Source organism: Oncorhynchus masou, chromosome 32 (assembly GCF_036934945.1).
Source record: "Oncorhynchus masou masou isolate Uvic2021 chromosome 32, UVic_Omas_1.1, whole genome shotgun sequence".
In the NCBI taxonomy this organism is placed as follows: Eukaryota; Metazoa; Chordata; class Actinopteri; order Salmoniformes; family Salmonidae; genus Oncorhynchus; species Oncorhynchus masou.
In genome coordinates this window covers 31,678,520-31,695,618 of record NC_088243.1, presented here as the reverse complement: position 1 = coordinate 31,695,618, position 17,099 = coordinate 31,678,520, and the positions used below count along the sequence as shown (strand labels likewise).

The 17,099-nt window shown below is 43.0% G+C and overlaps 1 protein-coding gene across 1 annotated transcript in view; it reads right to left on the bottom strand.

Annotated features, from left to right (window-relative positions):
- LOC135525927 (centrosomal protein of 170 kDa protein B-like) overlaps positions 1 to 17,099 on the bottom strand; it is a 45,409-nt gene that overhangs the window by 13,047 nt on the left and 15,263 nt on the right. The window contains 3 exon segments of the mRNA XM_064953901.1: positions 114 to 227; positions 15,401 to 15,551; positions 17,023 to 17,081. Coding sequence (XP_064809973.1) covers positions 114 to 227; positions 15,401 to 15,551; positions 17,023 to 17,081 — 324 coding nt within the window.

Sequence of the window (17,099 nt, the reverse complement as noted above, 5' to 3'; positions counted from 1 at the left end):
ATAACAATATTGAAGTGCCAGGCCTCTTTCAGAGTGACATGCTCACTCTCACATATCCGGAGAAACAAATTAACAGATAGTATACTAATAGTAGAGAAGTGTTTGTTCAAGACCTGCAGGGTCCTCGTCTGGCTGCTGTCCTTCACCGTGTTCAGCATCATCCTCCCCCCACCACGACGGCTGCCCATACAGAGGAGTGGGTCTGGACACTGGAGCCTCGCTGGCCACTAACAGACACACACATGATAAGATACATGGACAGAGAGAGAACAGAGTGAGTACTGCAGCAACTGCCTTAATTTTGCTGGACTATAATAAATACAAACACTGAGTGATGTAATAGTCACATAGCAGAATGATTGCAAACCCTACAATGTCTGGGTTTTAAGTGAAGCTGTACATTGAAACATTACAAATAAGCGTAGCACAAACAGTCGCAGTGGATAATATTCTGCATTTTGTCCTACTAAAATGTTTCATCAATTTAATAACTTTGATAAGAATTATCCATTGGCAAAGCAGGTAGAGAGGCCTGGAGTTATGAGGTCACGTGATACACAATCCTCGGAGGAGAATGAGACTGGACATGGTAATCCTAATCTTCACTAAAGGGGGGAGATGCAGAAATATAACAAATGAGAAGCTTTTCAAACAACACTGGTTTACGATGACTCATCTCTCCAGAGCAGAGCATTGAGACAAACTGATAACCTTCCATGTACAGTATATGGTCATACAGTACTTGCTGCTGTCCTGCATGAATGCATTATCACAGTTGAGCCATGTAGTGGTGGTCCCTAGATTCTAAAAGGTCACTTCTATAGACGCCAAAATACAGGTTGGTTCCACGCGCGTTTCCATATATATGAGATGAGAGGTTGCTGACACAGTTAAATTATATTTATTGTTAATTAATTGTCACACAGATTCTAGGTTGGTAAGAGGTTTATAATTCAATAACAAATAAACCAAAATATATTCTTTACATTTTCTTTCATTTATATAAAATTGCACTAACAAACCATATGAATCTGTTTTTATCCATCCCCTACATCTGACCAATAAGGGCACTAGGGCAGATTTCCTGTTACCCTCAATAATGTGATGACATCCAACAGCTGGCTGGCAAGCCCAGGACACTAGCCTATATGGCATAAATCAGATTATCCACATGCCTGGTGTCTGTGAACTAAACAGACACATTAGGGCTCTCACACTGGAGTTGTAGTGCTTTGGTTTATTTAGGCCAACGTGCTGTTGCCCAGGACACACAATAAGACATCAACAGAGAGAGGGAGGGAAACAGAAGGGCATGTCACTAATTCCATTTGGCTTACCCAATGCTTCATTTCTAGCTACACAGGATGGATGACACAGCCTAAAATGGTTTGTGGACTTTCTCTAGTGCTGCACTGAGTCATTTTAAGCTTTTCTATGTTGGTGTGTATCAGGAATGATGAAGCCGCTAATGAAAGACATGAAAATAAACTTTAAATCCAGAGCTCTTCTCAGGCAGTGGAAACCATAAGGATAAATTTCCACATTACGTTCAACACTGAACAAAAATAAAATGCAACATCCAAAAATGTCAAAGATTTTACTGAGTTACAGTTCATAAAAGGAAAATCAGTCAAATGAAATAAATAAGTTAGGCCCTAATCTATAGATTTCACATGACTGGGAATACAGACTTCCATTGATTGGTCACAGAAACCTTTAAAAAAAGTAGGGTGTGGATCAGAAAACCAGTCAGTATCTGGTGTTACCACCATTTGCCTCATGCAGTGCAAGATCTTCGCAAACATGCTCAATGGGTGACATGTCTGGTCAGTATGCAGGCCATGGAAAATGGGGACATTTTTAGCTTCCAAGAATTGTGTACAGATCCTTGTGACATGGGGCTGTGCATTACCATGCTGAAACATTAGGTGATGGCGGTGGATAAATGGCACGACATTGATCGTTGTCCGTAGCTTATGCTTGCCTATACCATAACCCCATGGGGAACTCTGTTCACAACATTGACATCAGCAAACCGCTTGACCCCACACAACGCCATACACTGTCTGCCATCTGCCCGATAAAGTTGAAACAGGGATTAATCTGTGAAGAGCACACTTCTCCAGCCTGCCAGTGGCCATCGAAGGTGAGCATTTGCACACTGAAGTCAATTACAATGCCGATCTGGAGTTAAGACCCTTGTAAGGATGACGGGCACGCAGATGAGCTTCCCTGAGATGGTTTCTGAGACTTTGTTCAGAAATTCTTTAGTTAAGCAAACCCACAGTTTAATCAGTTGTCCGGGTGGGCTGGTCTCAGATGAGCCCAAAGGTGAAAAAGTCAGATGTGGAGGTCCTGGGCAGGTGTGATTACACATGGTCTGCGGTTGAGGCTGGTTGGACGTACTGCCAAATTCTCTAAAACAACATTGAAGGCAGCTTAAGGTAGATTATGACCATTCAATTCTATGGCAACTGCTCTGGTGGATATTCCTGCAGTCAGCATGCCAATTGCACACTCCCTCAAAACTTGAGACCTCTGTGGCATTGTGTTGTATGTCAAAACTGCACATTTTATAGCTGCCTTTTACTGTCCCCTGCACAAGGTGTACCTGTGTAATGATCATGCCGTTTAAAAATCAGCTTCTTGGATTATTTTAGCGAAGGAGAAATTCTCACTAACAGGGATGTAAACAAAACTGTGCACAAAATGTGAGAGAAATATGCTTTTTGTATGTATGGAACATTTCTGGGATGTTTTATTTCAGCTCATGAAACACTGGACCAACACTTGACATTTTGCATTTATATTGTTGTTCAGTATATATTAAAAAGTACATGGCCTGTCAGGGTAGACTACAATAGGCCAGACAAGGTCACCTCAGAGAGCAGCAGGCTGCTTTACAGACAGTAGGAGGAGAAGACAGACTCCACAGTCCACACCCTGTGAGACATCAGGAAAAACATTTCTGAGCCTCACAGTGTTGAGTCCCTGGACTGTCAACTGGGTGTGGCCTGTAAGGAACGGGACACTGATCACTTCACCAGTCCAGCTGCTTCAGGAGGAAATAAAGAGTCAGTCAGCAGCTACATTAACCCATCACATACAGGCTGAGTGGGATGAAGGCTGAATGTAAACATTTAAACTAAGTGTAAATGGCTGGAGGTCTGGCATGTCATAACCTTCTGACTGTCAATAGTTAAATGGGAGCTATGACATCCAGTTTTAAAGATTGTGGAGCGAGACAGCTGTACTGCTTATGAAGAGTTACAGTATATGATCAATACAAGTCGGCTTGGCTGGCTTACACAACCAATCAAGGCTATGTATAGTATGATGACAATTCAAGAGAAAATATCAAGTGATCAGTGAATTGTGTGTAAAAATGTGCTCCAATCATTGGTAATAAAGAGCTCTTTTGCCAAGTAGAGTTCATGTCTGCATCTTGTAAATTGAAACTATTTGAGAGTAGTGTGGATATTGCTCAGCCAACAGCAGTCGTGTGTGTTTTGACCCTGTGAATGAAACTCATGCACTGCTTGAACCTTCGATTCCCCTGTGCTATTTAGATGTTTAGCAATTTGCCAGAGGTACTGACTGTGTGAACAATGAACATCTCTACAATATTTGAAAATTAAGATAAAAAATAAGATATCACTCATTGGAATCAGACAGTATATCCGTCAGCGATTTAGGAACATAACTGCCCTGAAAATCAGATTAAAGTAGAGCCCGACCAATGTGTTTTATCGGGTCCGATTCTTGGGAGACAAAATTGACTGATACCGACATAGCTGACTATGACAGCGGGGGGGGGATAATTCTCATGATTTGTCATCCAGAAGAGCATGTCATATAACTATGCATCAAATGCTGATTTCATACATTGTGGCAATAATGACATCATGAGAATGGTCACAAGTGTTCAGATAAGCAAGTGTTCAAATACGCATGAAATACCATTTTATCATCCTATTTATTGAATATTGGTCGAATTATCGTCCGATACTAGGGCTATTACTGTGAACGCATTACCACCACATCGGCGGTCAGGAGTCATGACCACAGTCAAATTACACGTGACCGTTTAGTCAAGGTAACTAGGCTTCTTCAAGCTCTGATGCTGCCGATGGTCATTCGTAGCCTACCAAACTTGCTAACTGCCTGGTACTAATCACTGTGACATCAATGCATTTTTTCCCCCAAAATTCAAATCAAAACACTTCATGAGAGCCAATGAGCACGTTGCGCAACATTTCTATAGACTCTGCAAACAGAGTTTTGATAGCATCTTTTAAAGAAGTGGAGGACCTATCATCTTTCTATAGGCTTGGCCTACTATTTATTTCTCAATTTCTTAATATTAAGCACATTGCTTTGCAACAGGAGTATAGCCTACCTGGCTGGCATGAAAATGAACCACGGGAAAAGCGCTCTCCGTTTGCTATTTAAGTGTCTAGATGACATGTATTTATTTTCCCCATTCCCTTGAGTGCATGATAATGGTCCATTCTAAATTAAAACTTATTTCACACATTATTTAGAATAAAGCTGTAACGTAATAAAATGTGGAAAAGGGAAAGGGGTCTGAATACTTTCAGAATGCACTGTATATGCTTAAAGTTATTTATGAAACTTTAGATGAGACATACGTTGGGCTATATGTTTTGATTTTTAATACATTCTAAAGCTGCATGATGCGACTCTAATGATGATGATTTGAAAAAACTTTCATGAAAGGCACAAGTTCTGCTTTGTTTCTTGTGCAGGCTGCACACAATTCATCAGTCTCTCATTTCCTATTTCGCAAGCCCTTGATAATATTCCCACCAGGCCTTGAATTTCCTGGCAGCATCCCCCTTGTGTGTCCATAATGACCTCTAAAAAAAAATCAATACCTGTAGTGACCAAAGTGGCCGTTGTGGGCTTGATAAAATAATTATAATTCCCTTCTCCCGGCTGCCATGCTCTGAAGCACCTCACTCACATGGCTCTCTCAGATATCTCAATTCTTATTAGCCAATGCCCGTCTCGTGATCGGGTCCTTCTCAAAGCATCTCGGCTAAGAAGTAGGCTACAAGTGAAGACGCACACATCGGGGATGCAACTGCGCACGTCCTTCTTATCGAATTTCGAGGTGCATATTGAAGATGCTAGAACTGTCCACGTTTAGTCTACTTGTCGTCAGCCAACAAGATGAGTAGGCCTAACAAACAGCAAAAGCACTGGCCTATGTCAATATGCTATCGCCCATAGTACAAAAGTTGACCTATTCTATTGGAAGAAGAAATACATATTCCAAACATACTCTGGGACAGTTGTGAGATGCAATAGACCCCAAATTATACAACCACTCGCATCAAAAACATGTTTAAAAGCAATGAGGCTGATGCAACAGATCAGAACGTTAGCCTAATAGTTTATCAACATTTTAAGCAATTTATTCGCATTATAAGCGCAGCAATGCACTTAAGGCAGTAGGCTATAGGCATGAATGTTCCAAAATGCAGTCAATTAGCGGGAAAACACTGTTCTCATAAGTAACTGCAAAATGTGATTATGCATGTAATGCTTTATTATTAAAAAAGGTGCATTTTTATGGTGAAAATTATCTTCCCCAAACGTGAAACTCATGCACCGCCTATGTTTGCCAATAAGGCTCTTCACCAGTTGTAAACCGGATTAATATGCTTAATTTTGAGTTATTTGGCCACTTTAGTCTAAACATATAGGCCTATGGGTTAGGCTACATGAGGTGTGCGACTATGAAAAGTTGTGCACAAAAAAAGGCATGCGCTTTTTCTTGCCTTGCTGCACGTACTGAGCATCATTCACAAGTGATAATACATCATTCACAAGTGATAGGCTATTATCACCCATCAGACTATTCTTCATTTAATGTGGTCTTTACCTATTCTAAAATAGGTAAAATAACAAAATGTTCCACAGAAATCTACACAAACACTTTTACAAATGCACAATAGAGAGCATCATGTATCACCAACTGGTACGGTAACTGCACCGTCCGCAACCGCAGGGCTCATTAGAGTGATGCGGTCTGCCCAACGCTTCACCCAGGGCACACTGCCTGTCCTCCAGAACACCAACAGCACCCGATGTCACAGGAAGGCTAAAAAGCACATCAAGGATATCAACCACCTGATCCAACGCCTGTTCACCCCGCTATCATCAAGAAGGCGAGGTCAATAGACAGAAGCTGTTTTTCAGTCTCTCGATCTCAAGGCCATCAGACTGTTAAACAACCATCACTAACATTGAGTGGCTGCTGCCAACATACTGACTCATCTCTAGCCACTATAATAATGAAAAATGTATGTAATAAATGTATCACTAGCCACTTTAAACAATGCCACTTTATAATGTTTACATACCCTACATTACTCATCTAATATGTATATACTGTCCTCTATACCATCTACTGCATCTTGCCTATGCTTTTCAGCCATCGCTCATTCATATATTTTTATGTACATATTCTTAATCATTCCTTTACACTTGTGTGTATAAGGTAGTTGTGAAATTGTTAGGGTAGATTACTTGTTAGATATTACTGCATGGTCGGAACTAGAAGCACAAGCATTTCACTACACTCGCATTAACATCTGCTAACCATGTGTATGTGACAAATAAAATTTGATTTGAAGTCCATGAGAATAAGAGCACCTCCTCTCAGCTGCCCACTGCACTGAGGCAGTGAATTTCAATAAGCTTTTCTCTACGGCCAGCCATGCTTTCCACCTGGCTACCCCAACAGCTCTGCACCCCCAACAGCTCTGCACCCCCAACAGCTCTGCACCCCCAACAGCTCTGCACCCCCAACAGCTCTGCACCCCCAACAGCTCTGCACCCCCAACAGCAACTTGTCCAAGCCTCCCCCATTTCTCCTTCACCCAAATCCAGATAGCTGATGTTCTGAAAGAGATGCAAAATTTGGACCTAAACAAATCAGCTGGGCTAGAAAAAAAAAATCTGCCTCAATTGTTGCTAGCCTGTTCAACCTCTTTCGTATCGTCTGAGATCCCTAAAGATTGGAAAGCTGCCGCGGTCATCCCCCTCTTCAAAAAGGGGATGAACCAAACTGTTACAGACCTATATCTATCCTACCCTGCCTTTCTAACGTCTTCGAAAGGCAAGTCAACAAACAGATCACCGGCCATTTCAAATCCCACCGTACCTTCTCCGCTATGCAATCTGGTTTCCAAGCTGGTCATGGGTGCACCTCAGACACGCTCAAGGTCCTAAATGATATCATAACCACCATCGATAAAAGACAATATTGTGCAGCCATATTCGTTGACCCGGCCAAGGCTTTCAACTCTGTCAATCACTGCATTCTTATCGGCAGACTCATCAGCCTTGGTTTCTCAAATGACTGCCTCGCCTGGTTCACCAACTACTTCTCAAACAGAGTTCAGTGTGTCAAATCAGAGGGCCTGTTGTCCGGACCTCTGGCAGTCTCTATGGGGGTGCCACAGGGTTCAATGCTTGGGCCGACTCTCTTCTCTGTATACATCAATGATGTCGCTCGTGCTGCTGGTGATTCCCTGATCCACCTCTACGCAGACGACACCATTCTGTAAACTTCTGGCCCTTCTTTGGAAACTGTTAACTACCCTCCAGACAAGCTTCAATGCCATACAACCCTCCTTCCGTGGCCTCCAAATGCTCTTAAATGCAAGTAAAACTAAATGCATGCTCATAAACCGATCTCTGCCTGCACCACTACTCTGCACGGTTCTGACTTAGAATATGTGGACAACTACAAATACCTAGGTGTCTGGTTAGACTGTAAACTCTCCTTCCAGACTCACATTAAGCATCTCCAATCCAAAATGAAATCTAGAATCAGCTTCCTATTTCACAACAAAGCATCCTTCACTCATGCTGCCAAACATACCCTCGTAAAACTGACTATTCTACCGATCCTCGACTTTGGCGATGTCATTTACAAAATAGCCTCCAACACTCTACTCAGCAAATTGGATGCAGTCTATCACAGTGCCATCCATTTTGTCACCAAAGCCCCATATACTACCCACCACTATGACCTGTATGCTGGCTCTCGCTTCATATTCATCGCCAAACCCACTGGCACTGGTCACCATAGCAGCACGCACTGCAGCAGGTATAGTTCACTGGTCACCCCCAAAGCCAACTCCTCCTTTGGCCGCCTTTCCTTACAGTTCTCTCCAATTAGGCTGGAGACATACAGTGGGGAGAACAAGTATTTGATAACCTGCAAAATCGGCAGTGTTTCCTACTTACAAAGCATGTAGAGGTTTGTTATTTTTATCATAGGTACATTTCAACAGTGAGAGACGGAATCTAAAACAAAAATCCAGAAAATCACATTGTATGATTTTTAAGTAATTCATTTGCATTTTATTGCATGACATAAGTATTTGATCACCTACCAAACAGTAAGAATTCCAGCTCTCACAGACCTGTTAGTTTTTCTTTAAGGCCTCCTGTTCTCCACTCATTACCTGTATTAACTGCACAGGTTTGAACTCGTTACCTGTATAAAAGACACCTGTCCACACACTCAATCAAACAGACTCCAACCACTCCACAATGGTCAGGACCAGAGAGCTGTGTAAAGACATCAGGGCTAAATTGTAGACCTGCACAAGGCTGGGATGGGCTACAGGACAATAGGAAAGCAGTTTGGTGAGAAGGCAACAACTGTTTGCGCAATTATTAGAAAATAGAAGAAGTTCAAGATGACGGTCAATCACCCTCAGTCTGGGTTCCATGCAAGATCTCGCCTCGTGGGGCATCAATGATCATGAGGAAGGTGAGGGATCAGTCCAGAACCATACGGCAGGACCTGGTCAATGACCTGAAGAGAGCTGGGACCACAGTCTCAAAGAAAACCATTAGTAACACACTACGCCGTCATGGATTAAAATCCTGCAGCACACGCAAGGTCCCCCTGCTCAAGCCAGCGCATGTCCAGGCCTGTCTGAAGTTTGCCAATGACCATCTGGATGATCCAGAGGAGGAATGGGAGAAGGTCATGTGGTCTGATGAGACAAAAATAGAGCCTTTTGGTTTAAAACTCCACTCGCCGTGTTTGGAGGAAGAAGAAGGATGAGTACAACCCCAAGAACACCATCCCAACCGTGAAGCATGGTTTTTCCCCACCTTTTATTTAACCAGGTAGGCCAGTTGAGAACAAGTTCTTTGGGTATGCTTTTCTGCAAAGGGGACAGGACGACTGCACCGTATTGAGGGGAGGATGGATGGGGCCATGTATCGCGAGATCTTGGCCAACAACCTCCTTCCCTCAGTAAGAGCATTGAAGATGGATCGTGGCTGGGTCTTCCAGCATGACAACGACCCGAAACACACATCATCTCGCTTTGTAAGTAGGAAAAGCTGCAAAATCGGGCAGTGTATCCCTCACTAACGTTAAGCATCAGCTGTCAGAGCAGCTTATAGATCATTGCACCTGTAAATAGCCCACCCAACTACCTCATCCCTATATTGCTATTTATTTTTTGATCGTTTGCACACCAGTATCTCTACTTGCACATTCATCTTCTGGTCATCTATCACTCCCGTGTTTAATTTCTAAATTGTAATTATTTTGCCACTATGGCCTATTCATTGCCTTACCTCCATAATCTTACTTCATTTGCACACTGTATATAGACTTTTCTATTGTGTTATTGACTGTACGTTTGTTTATTCCATGTGTAACTCTGTTGTTGTTTGTGTCGCACTGTTTTGCTTTATCTTGGCCAGGTCGCAGTTGTAAATGAGAACTTGTTCTCAACTGGCCTACCTGGTTAAATAAAAGGTGGGGGAAAAATGTCTGCAGTAACATATCTGCAGTAATGAAGGTCCATAAGAACACCAGTCGGCTCCATCATACTTAAATTGAAGAAGTTTAGAACCACCAAGACTCTTCCTGACAGAGCTCCAGAGTTCCTCTGTGGAGATGGGAGAACCTTCCAGAAGGACAACCATCTCTGCAGCACCACCAATCAGGCCTTTATGGTCAAGTGGCCAGATGGAAGCCACTGCTCAGGAAAAGGAACATGACAGCCTGCTTGGAGTTTGCCAAAAGACTCTCAGACCATGAGAAACAAGATTATTTGGTCTGATGAAACCAAGATTGAACTCTTTGGCCCCAATGGCAAGCGTCACGTCTGGAGGAAACCCGGCACCATCGCTACAGTGAAGGACAGTGGTGGCAGCATCATGTTGTGGGGATGTTTTTCAGTGGCAGGGACTGGGAGACTAGTCAGGATCGAGGGGAAAGATGAACGGAGCCAAGTACAGAGAGATCCTTGATGAAAACCTGCTCCAGAGTGCTCAGGACCTCAGACTTGGGCAAAGGTTCACCTTCCAACAGGACAACGACCCTAAGCACACATCCAAGACAACGCAGGAGTGGCTTTGGGACAAGTCTCTGAATTTCCTTGAGTGGCCCAGCCAGAGCCCTACTTGAACCCGATCAAACATCTCTGGAGAGACCTGAAAATAGCTGTTCAGCGACGCTCCCCATCCAACCTGACAGAGCATGAGACGATCTGAAGTGTAGAACGGGAGAAACTCCCCAAATACAGGTGCCAAGCTTTTAGCGTCACACACAGTAAGACTCGAGACTGTAAATGCTGACAAAGGTGCTTCAACCAAGTACTGAGTAAAGGGTCTGAATACTTACGTAAATGTGGTATCATTTTATCAATTTTTTATACATTTGCAAACATTATTAAAAACCTGTTTTTGCTTTGTCATTATGGGGCATTGTGTGTAGGTGGATAAAAAAAATCCTTATCAATTTTAGAATAAGGCTGTAATGTAACAAAAAATGGGAAAAGTCTAGGGGTCTGAATACTGTCTGAATTCACTGTAGAAGGTCCTGTTAACTGCTCAGCAAGGAAGTGCGCACTTCCTTGGAAATCATTTGAAGAAAATATTATTTTATTCAGCTATGTTCAATTATATTATTCATACTATAAAACAAGAAATTATGCCACGGAATTCTGAGCAAATCTTGTCTGCTAAATGAACTAGTGTAGCCCACAGCAATATGGCATAGTCATATTAGTTCCTAACAAAGAAAACTCAGACTATAATATTATGTTCTTCAAAAATATTACTATATTTTCTTCATATGTTTCTTTAGACCTGTCTAAAATAAAATTGATTTATTGTGATGGTGTAGGCTATATTAAAAGTTAGACTTTTAAAATGTAGATGTTCCAAAGGGATGCTTTGGTGGCTTGTAGGCTATGCGTGTCCATGAGCCAGGAGATAAATGTGTTTGTTAATTCACGGTTAATTACTATGAGACCGGCAGTTATTTGCGTGACAATGACAGTTTGACAAAATTCCATGACCGCCACAGCCCTATCCGATACCAATATAAAGGTAAAAGGTCGATAACGGCAATAATATTGGTGAACCGATATATCGGTCGGGCTATACATAAAAGCCAAAAAGATGCAGCCAAAAAGTGGAGACAAGGACAGATGGACAATTGTATGTACTGGAAGGTGAGTGAGACAGCAAAACTATAATCCCCCTCACCGACCGACCACTGACCGACCGGCATGGAAAACGCAGCCTCACACACACCTTGAGCTAGCGGCACCAGGAGTAGGTTCAGCACTCCCAGCATGGCAGACAGAGATAAGGCTATAACTGTTCCAGCTCAACATGCTCAGCAGGCAAGCCCAATGTCACTTCACTCATCCTGCCAACTGGTGTTCCATATTAGTAATGTTGCTCGTCTGACCCTACTAGATTGAACCTTTGACACTGACATCTCATAATATTGCTTGATCGCACACGAAGGGTAGACTTAACAAGGAGAGCTGTGTGCATCTTAACAGATCATCTAACACTTTGTGGTATAAAATGCTTATGAGGAGACAATCTTCCTCACTTGAATAAGATATTAGAATAGACGTCAGCAGCTATATTTCACCTGAGGCATAACAGACTGATATGCTGGTACTGTATTTGACAAAGACAATTTTCAAATCAAATTTTATTTGTCACATGCGCTTAATACAACAGGTGTAGAACTTTTTACTTACACGCCCTTAACCAACAATGCCGTTTTAAGAGTCTCTGACACTGCCTGGTATAGAGGTCCTGGATTGCAGGAAGCTTGGCCCCGGTGACGTACTGGGCCGTACGCCCTACCCTCTGTAGTGCCTTGCGGTCGGAGGCCGAGCAGTTGCCATACCAGGCGGTGATGCAACCAGTTAGGATGCTCTCGATGGTACAGCTGTAGAACTTTGAGTTTGAGGACCCAGGGCAAATATTTTCAGTCTCCTGAGGGGGAATAGGCGTCGTCGTGCCCTCTTCACAACCTTCTTGGTGTGTTTGGACCATGATAGTTTTTTGCTGATGTGGATACCAAGGAACCGTCGATGAGAATGGGGGCGTGCTCGGTCCTCTTTTTCCTGTAGTCCACAATCATCTCCTTTGTCTTGATCATGTTGAGGGAGAGGTTGTTGTCCTGGCACCACACCTCCAGGTCTTGGACCTCCTCCCTAAAGGCTGTCTCATTGTTGTCAGTGATCAGGCCTACCACTGCTATGTCGTCTGTAAAACTTAATGATGGTCTTGGAGTCGTGCAGTCATGGGTGAACAGAGAGTACAGCAGCGCATGCTCGGAGTACATGTCCTGGTAGACCACTGGCCCTTCGGCCTTGTGAATGTTGACCTGTGCAAAGGTCTTACTCACGTTGGCTACGGCAAGGGTAATCACACAGCTGGTATAGAGCTTCAGTGTTGCTTGCCTCGAAGCACGCATAGAGGTCATTTAGCACATCCGATAGGCTTGTGTCACTGGGCATTTCACGGCTGGGCTTGCCTTTTTAGTCCGCAATAGTTTGCAAGTCCTGCCAGATCCAACGAGCATTGGAGCCGGTGTAGTAGGATTCAATCTTAGTCCTGTATTTACGCTTTGCCTGTTTGATGGTTCGTCTGAGAGCATAGCAGGATTTCTATGCATCTGGGTTAGAGGCAGCTCCACCCTTTAGCTCAGTGAGGATGTTTCCAGAAATCCATGGCTTCTGCTTGGGGTATGCACAGTCAGTCACTGTGAGGACAACATCATCAATGCACTAATTGATGAAGCCAGTGACTGATGTGATGTACTTCTCAATGCCATCGGATGAGTCCCGGAACATATTCCAGTCTGTGCTACCAAAAAAGACCTGCAGCTTTGCTTCTGCGTCATCTGACCACTTCCGTATTGTGCGAGTCACTGGTACTTCCTGCTTTAATTTTTGCTTGAAAGCAGGAATCAGGAGGATAGAATTATGGTCAGATATGCCAAATGGAGGGTGAGGGAGAGCTTCGTACGCATCTGTGTGTGTGGAGTAAAGTTGGTCTATAGTTGTTTTCTTCTTGTTGCACATGTAACAAGCTGGTAGAAATGAGGTGAAACGTATTTAAGTTTCCATGCATTAAAGTCCTGGCCACTAGGCGCACTGCCTCTGGATGAGCATTTTCTTGTTTGCTTATACAGTTTTATACAGCTTGTTGAGAGTGGTCTTAGTGCCAGCATCGGTTTGTGATGGTAAATAGACAGCTATGAAAAATATGAAAACTCTTGGTAAATAGTGTGGTCTACAGCTTATGAGAGACTAAGTGAGGTGAGCAAAACCTTGATACTTCCTGAACATTTGATTTCGCACACCAGCTGTTATTGACAAATAGACACAGACCGCGACCCCTTGCCTTACTGGAGGAAGCAGTTCTGTCTTGCACGGAAAAACCAGCCAACTGTATATTATCCATGTCGCCGTTCAGCCACGACTCAGTGAAAAATAAGATATTCAAGTTTTTAATGTCCTGTTGGTAGGAAAGTCTTGAACCCGAGCACATTCAATTAATTATCCAATGATTGCACGTTGGCCAATAGAATGGATGGTAGAGGCGGGTTACACACTCGCTGACAAATTCTCACAAGGCCCCCAAGACCTTTGTCCCCTGCATCGGCCCCTTTTTTCATATAAATTATGGGGATTTGGGCCTGGTTGGGTAACTGGAGTAAATTCTTCATGTCCGACTTGTTAAACCTTTAATGACTCCCCATCCCGCATGAGGGAGCGTAATCGTCGCCTGACACTAATTAGCATAACCCAGCGGACATAAATATTCCTAGAAAATATTCCTATTCATGAAAATCGCAAATGAAATAATTTGAGACACATCTTAGCATTTTGTTAATCACCCTGTCATCTCAGATTTTCAAAATATGCAAAACAGCCAAAGCTAGACAAGCATTTGTGTAAGTTTATTGATAGCCTAGCATAGCATTTTGTCCAGCTAGCAGCAGGTAACTTGGTCACGGAAATCAGAAAAGCAATCAAATTAAATCGTTTACCTTTGATGAGCTTCAGATGTTTTCACTCACGAGACTCCCAGTTAGATAGCAAATGTTTTTCCCAAAAGATTATTTTTGTAGGCGAAATAGCTCCGTTTGTTCTTCACGTTTGGCTGAGAAATCGCCAGGAACTTGCAGTCACGAAAACGGCGAAAAATATTTCAAATTAGCTCCATAATATCGACAGAAACATGGCAAACGTGGTTTATAATCAATCCTCAAGGTGTTTTTCAAATATCTATTTGATAATATATCCATCGGGACAATTAGTTTTTCAGTAGGACCGATAGGAGTAATGGCTACCTCTGTATTTTATGCGAGAATCTCTCTGGGAGCATCAGGTGACCACTTGCGCAATGTAGCCGCTTACGGGTATTCTTCAACATAAATGCGTAAAACTACGTCACAATGCTGTAGACACCTTCGGGAATACGGAGAAAGAGTAATCTGGTTGATAGCCCATTCACTGCTCAATAGGGACGCATTGGAACGCAGCGCTTTCAAAACATGTGGCACTTCCGGATTGGATTTTTCTCAGGCTTTCGCCTGCAACATCAGTTCTGTTATACTCACAGACAATATTTTTACAGTTTTGGAAACTTTAGAGTGGTTTCTATCCTAAGTTGTCAATTATATGCATATTCTATCATCTTGTTCTGACAAAATATCCTGTTTACTACGGGAACGTTTTTTTGCCAAAAATGAAAATACTGCCCCTAGTCACAACAGGTTATTAAAGAAAGAAAATCTTTGTCCAGTTCGAGGAGAGTAATCGCTGTTCTGACATCCAGAAGCTCTTTTCAGTCATAAGAGACAATGGCAGAAACATTATGTACAAAATAAGTTACAAACAACACCAAAAAAAAAAAACACACAATTGGTGAGGAGCCCCCCCATCTCCTCCGGCGCCATTCTTCTACATTTGCAGAGAAATTTCATAGGCCTGGTCTATAATGTAGGATAGCACCTATACTGTGGTCTCTAGAAGAAAAGGACAACAGGACTGGGCAAGGTTACCTGCTGCGAGGGCAGCTTTACCCTCGGCTTTCTCCTGTTTGGAGCGAAATGAGTCTCTGGTACTCTCCTCAGCATGCTGCCTCTCTTTCTCCCTCTTCCTGGCTTCCAGGGCCTTCATACTCATCTGCAGCTGGCTGGTGTACTTCTCATGCTAATAAACACAAAAGGGAAAACAGGAAATTAAAAAGCCCCTACCGGACTATCACTCACCTTCATATATTCACATGTACAGTGCATTCGGAAAGTATTCAGACCCCTTGACTTTTTCCATATTTTGTTACACTATTCTAAAATGGATTAGGTTTCTACACACAATACCCTATAACGACAAAGCAAAAACAGGATTTTAGACATTTTTACCTTTTTTTTTTTTTTTTTAAAAACATCACATTTACATAAGTATTTAGACGCTTCACTCAGTACTTTGTTGAAGCACCTTTGGTAGCGATTACAGCCTCAAGTCTTCTTTGGTATGAAGCTACAAGCTTGGCACACCTGTATTTGGGGAGTTTCTCCCATTCTTTTCTGCAGATCCTCTCAAGTGCTGTCAGGTTGGATGGGGAGAATCACTACACATTTTATTTTCAGGTCTCGCCAGAGATCGGGTTCAAGTCCGGGCTCTGGCTGGGCCACTCAAGGACATTCAGAGACTTGTCCCGAAACCATACCTGCTTTGTCTTGGCTGTGTTCTTAGGGTCGTTGTCCTGTTGGAAGGTGAACCTTCCTCCCAGTCGAAGATTCTGAGGGGTCTAGAGCAGGTTATCATAGATCTCTCTGTACTTTGCGCCGTTCATCTTCCCCTCAAACCTGAATATTCTCCCAGTCCCTGCCGCTGAAAAACATCCCCACAACATGATGCTGCCACCACTGTCCTTCACTGTAGGGATGGTGCCGGGTTTCCTCCAGACGTGACGCTTGGCACTCAGGCCAAAGAGTTCAAGCTTGGTTTCATCAGACCAGAGAATCTTGTTTCTCATGGTCTGAGAGTCTTTTAGGAGCCTTTTGGCAAACTCCAAGTGGACTGTCATGTGTCTTTTACTGAGGAGTGGCTTCCGTCTGGCCACTCTACCATAATGGTCTGAACCATCTCTGCGGCCTGAGTGCTGCAGAAATGGTTCCAAACTTCTTCCATTTAAGAATGGGGGATAAGGCCACTGTGTTCTTGGGGATCTTCAACGCTGCAGACATGTTTTGCTACACTTCACGAGATCTGTGCCTTGACAAAATCCTGTCTCGGAGCTCTACGGACAATTCCTTCAACCTCATGGCTTTGTTTTTGCTCTAACATGCACTGTCAACTGTGGGATGTTATATAGATAGGTGTGCGCCTTTCCAAATCCTGTCCAATCAATTGAATTTACCACAAGCGGACTCCAATCAAGTTGTAGAAACATCAAGGATGATCAATGGAAACAGGATGCACCTGAGCTCAATTTTGAGTATTATAGCAAAGGGTCTGAAGGTTTTCGCTTTGTCATTATGGGGTAGTGTGTGTAGATTGATGAGGGGAAAAAATATTGTATCCATTTCAGAATAAGGCTTTTAACGTAACAAAATGTGGGAAAAGTCAATGGGTCTGAATACTTTCCGAATGCACTGTACATGTGGAAGTTCTCACTTACTTTGAGAGCCTCCTCTGGCACCTTGTGTTGACTCCTCTCCAGGATGTACACATGAGAATGTGAAAGCAGAGTTAAGG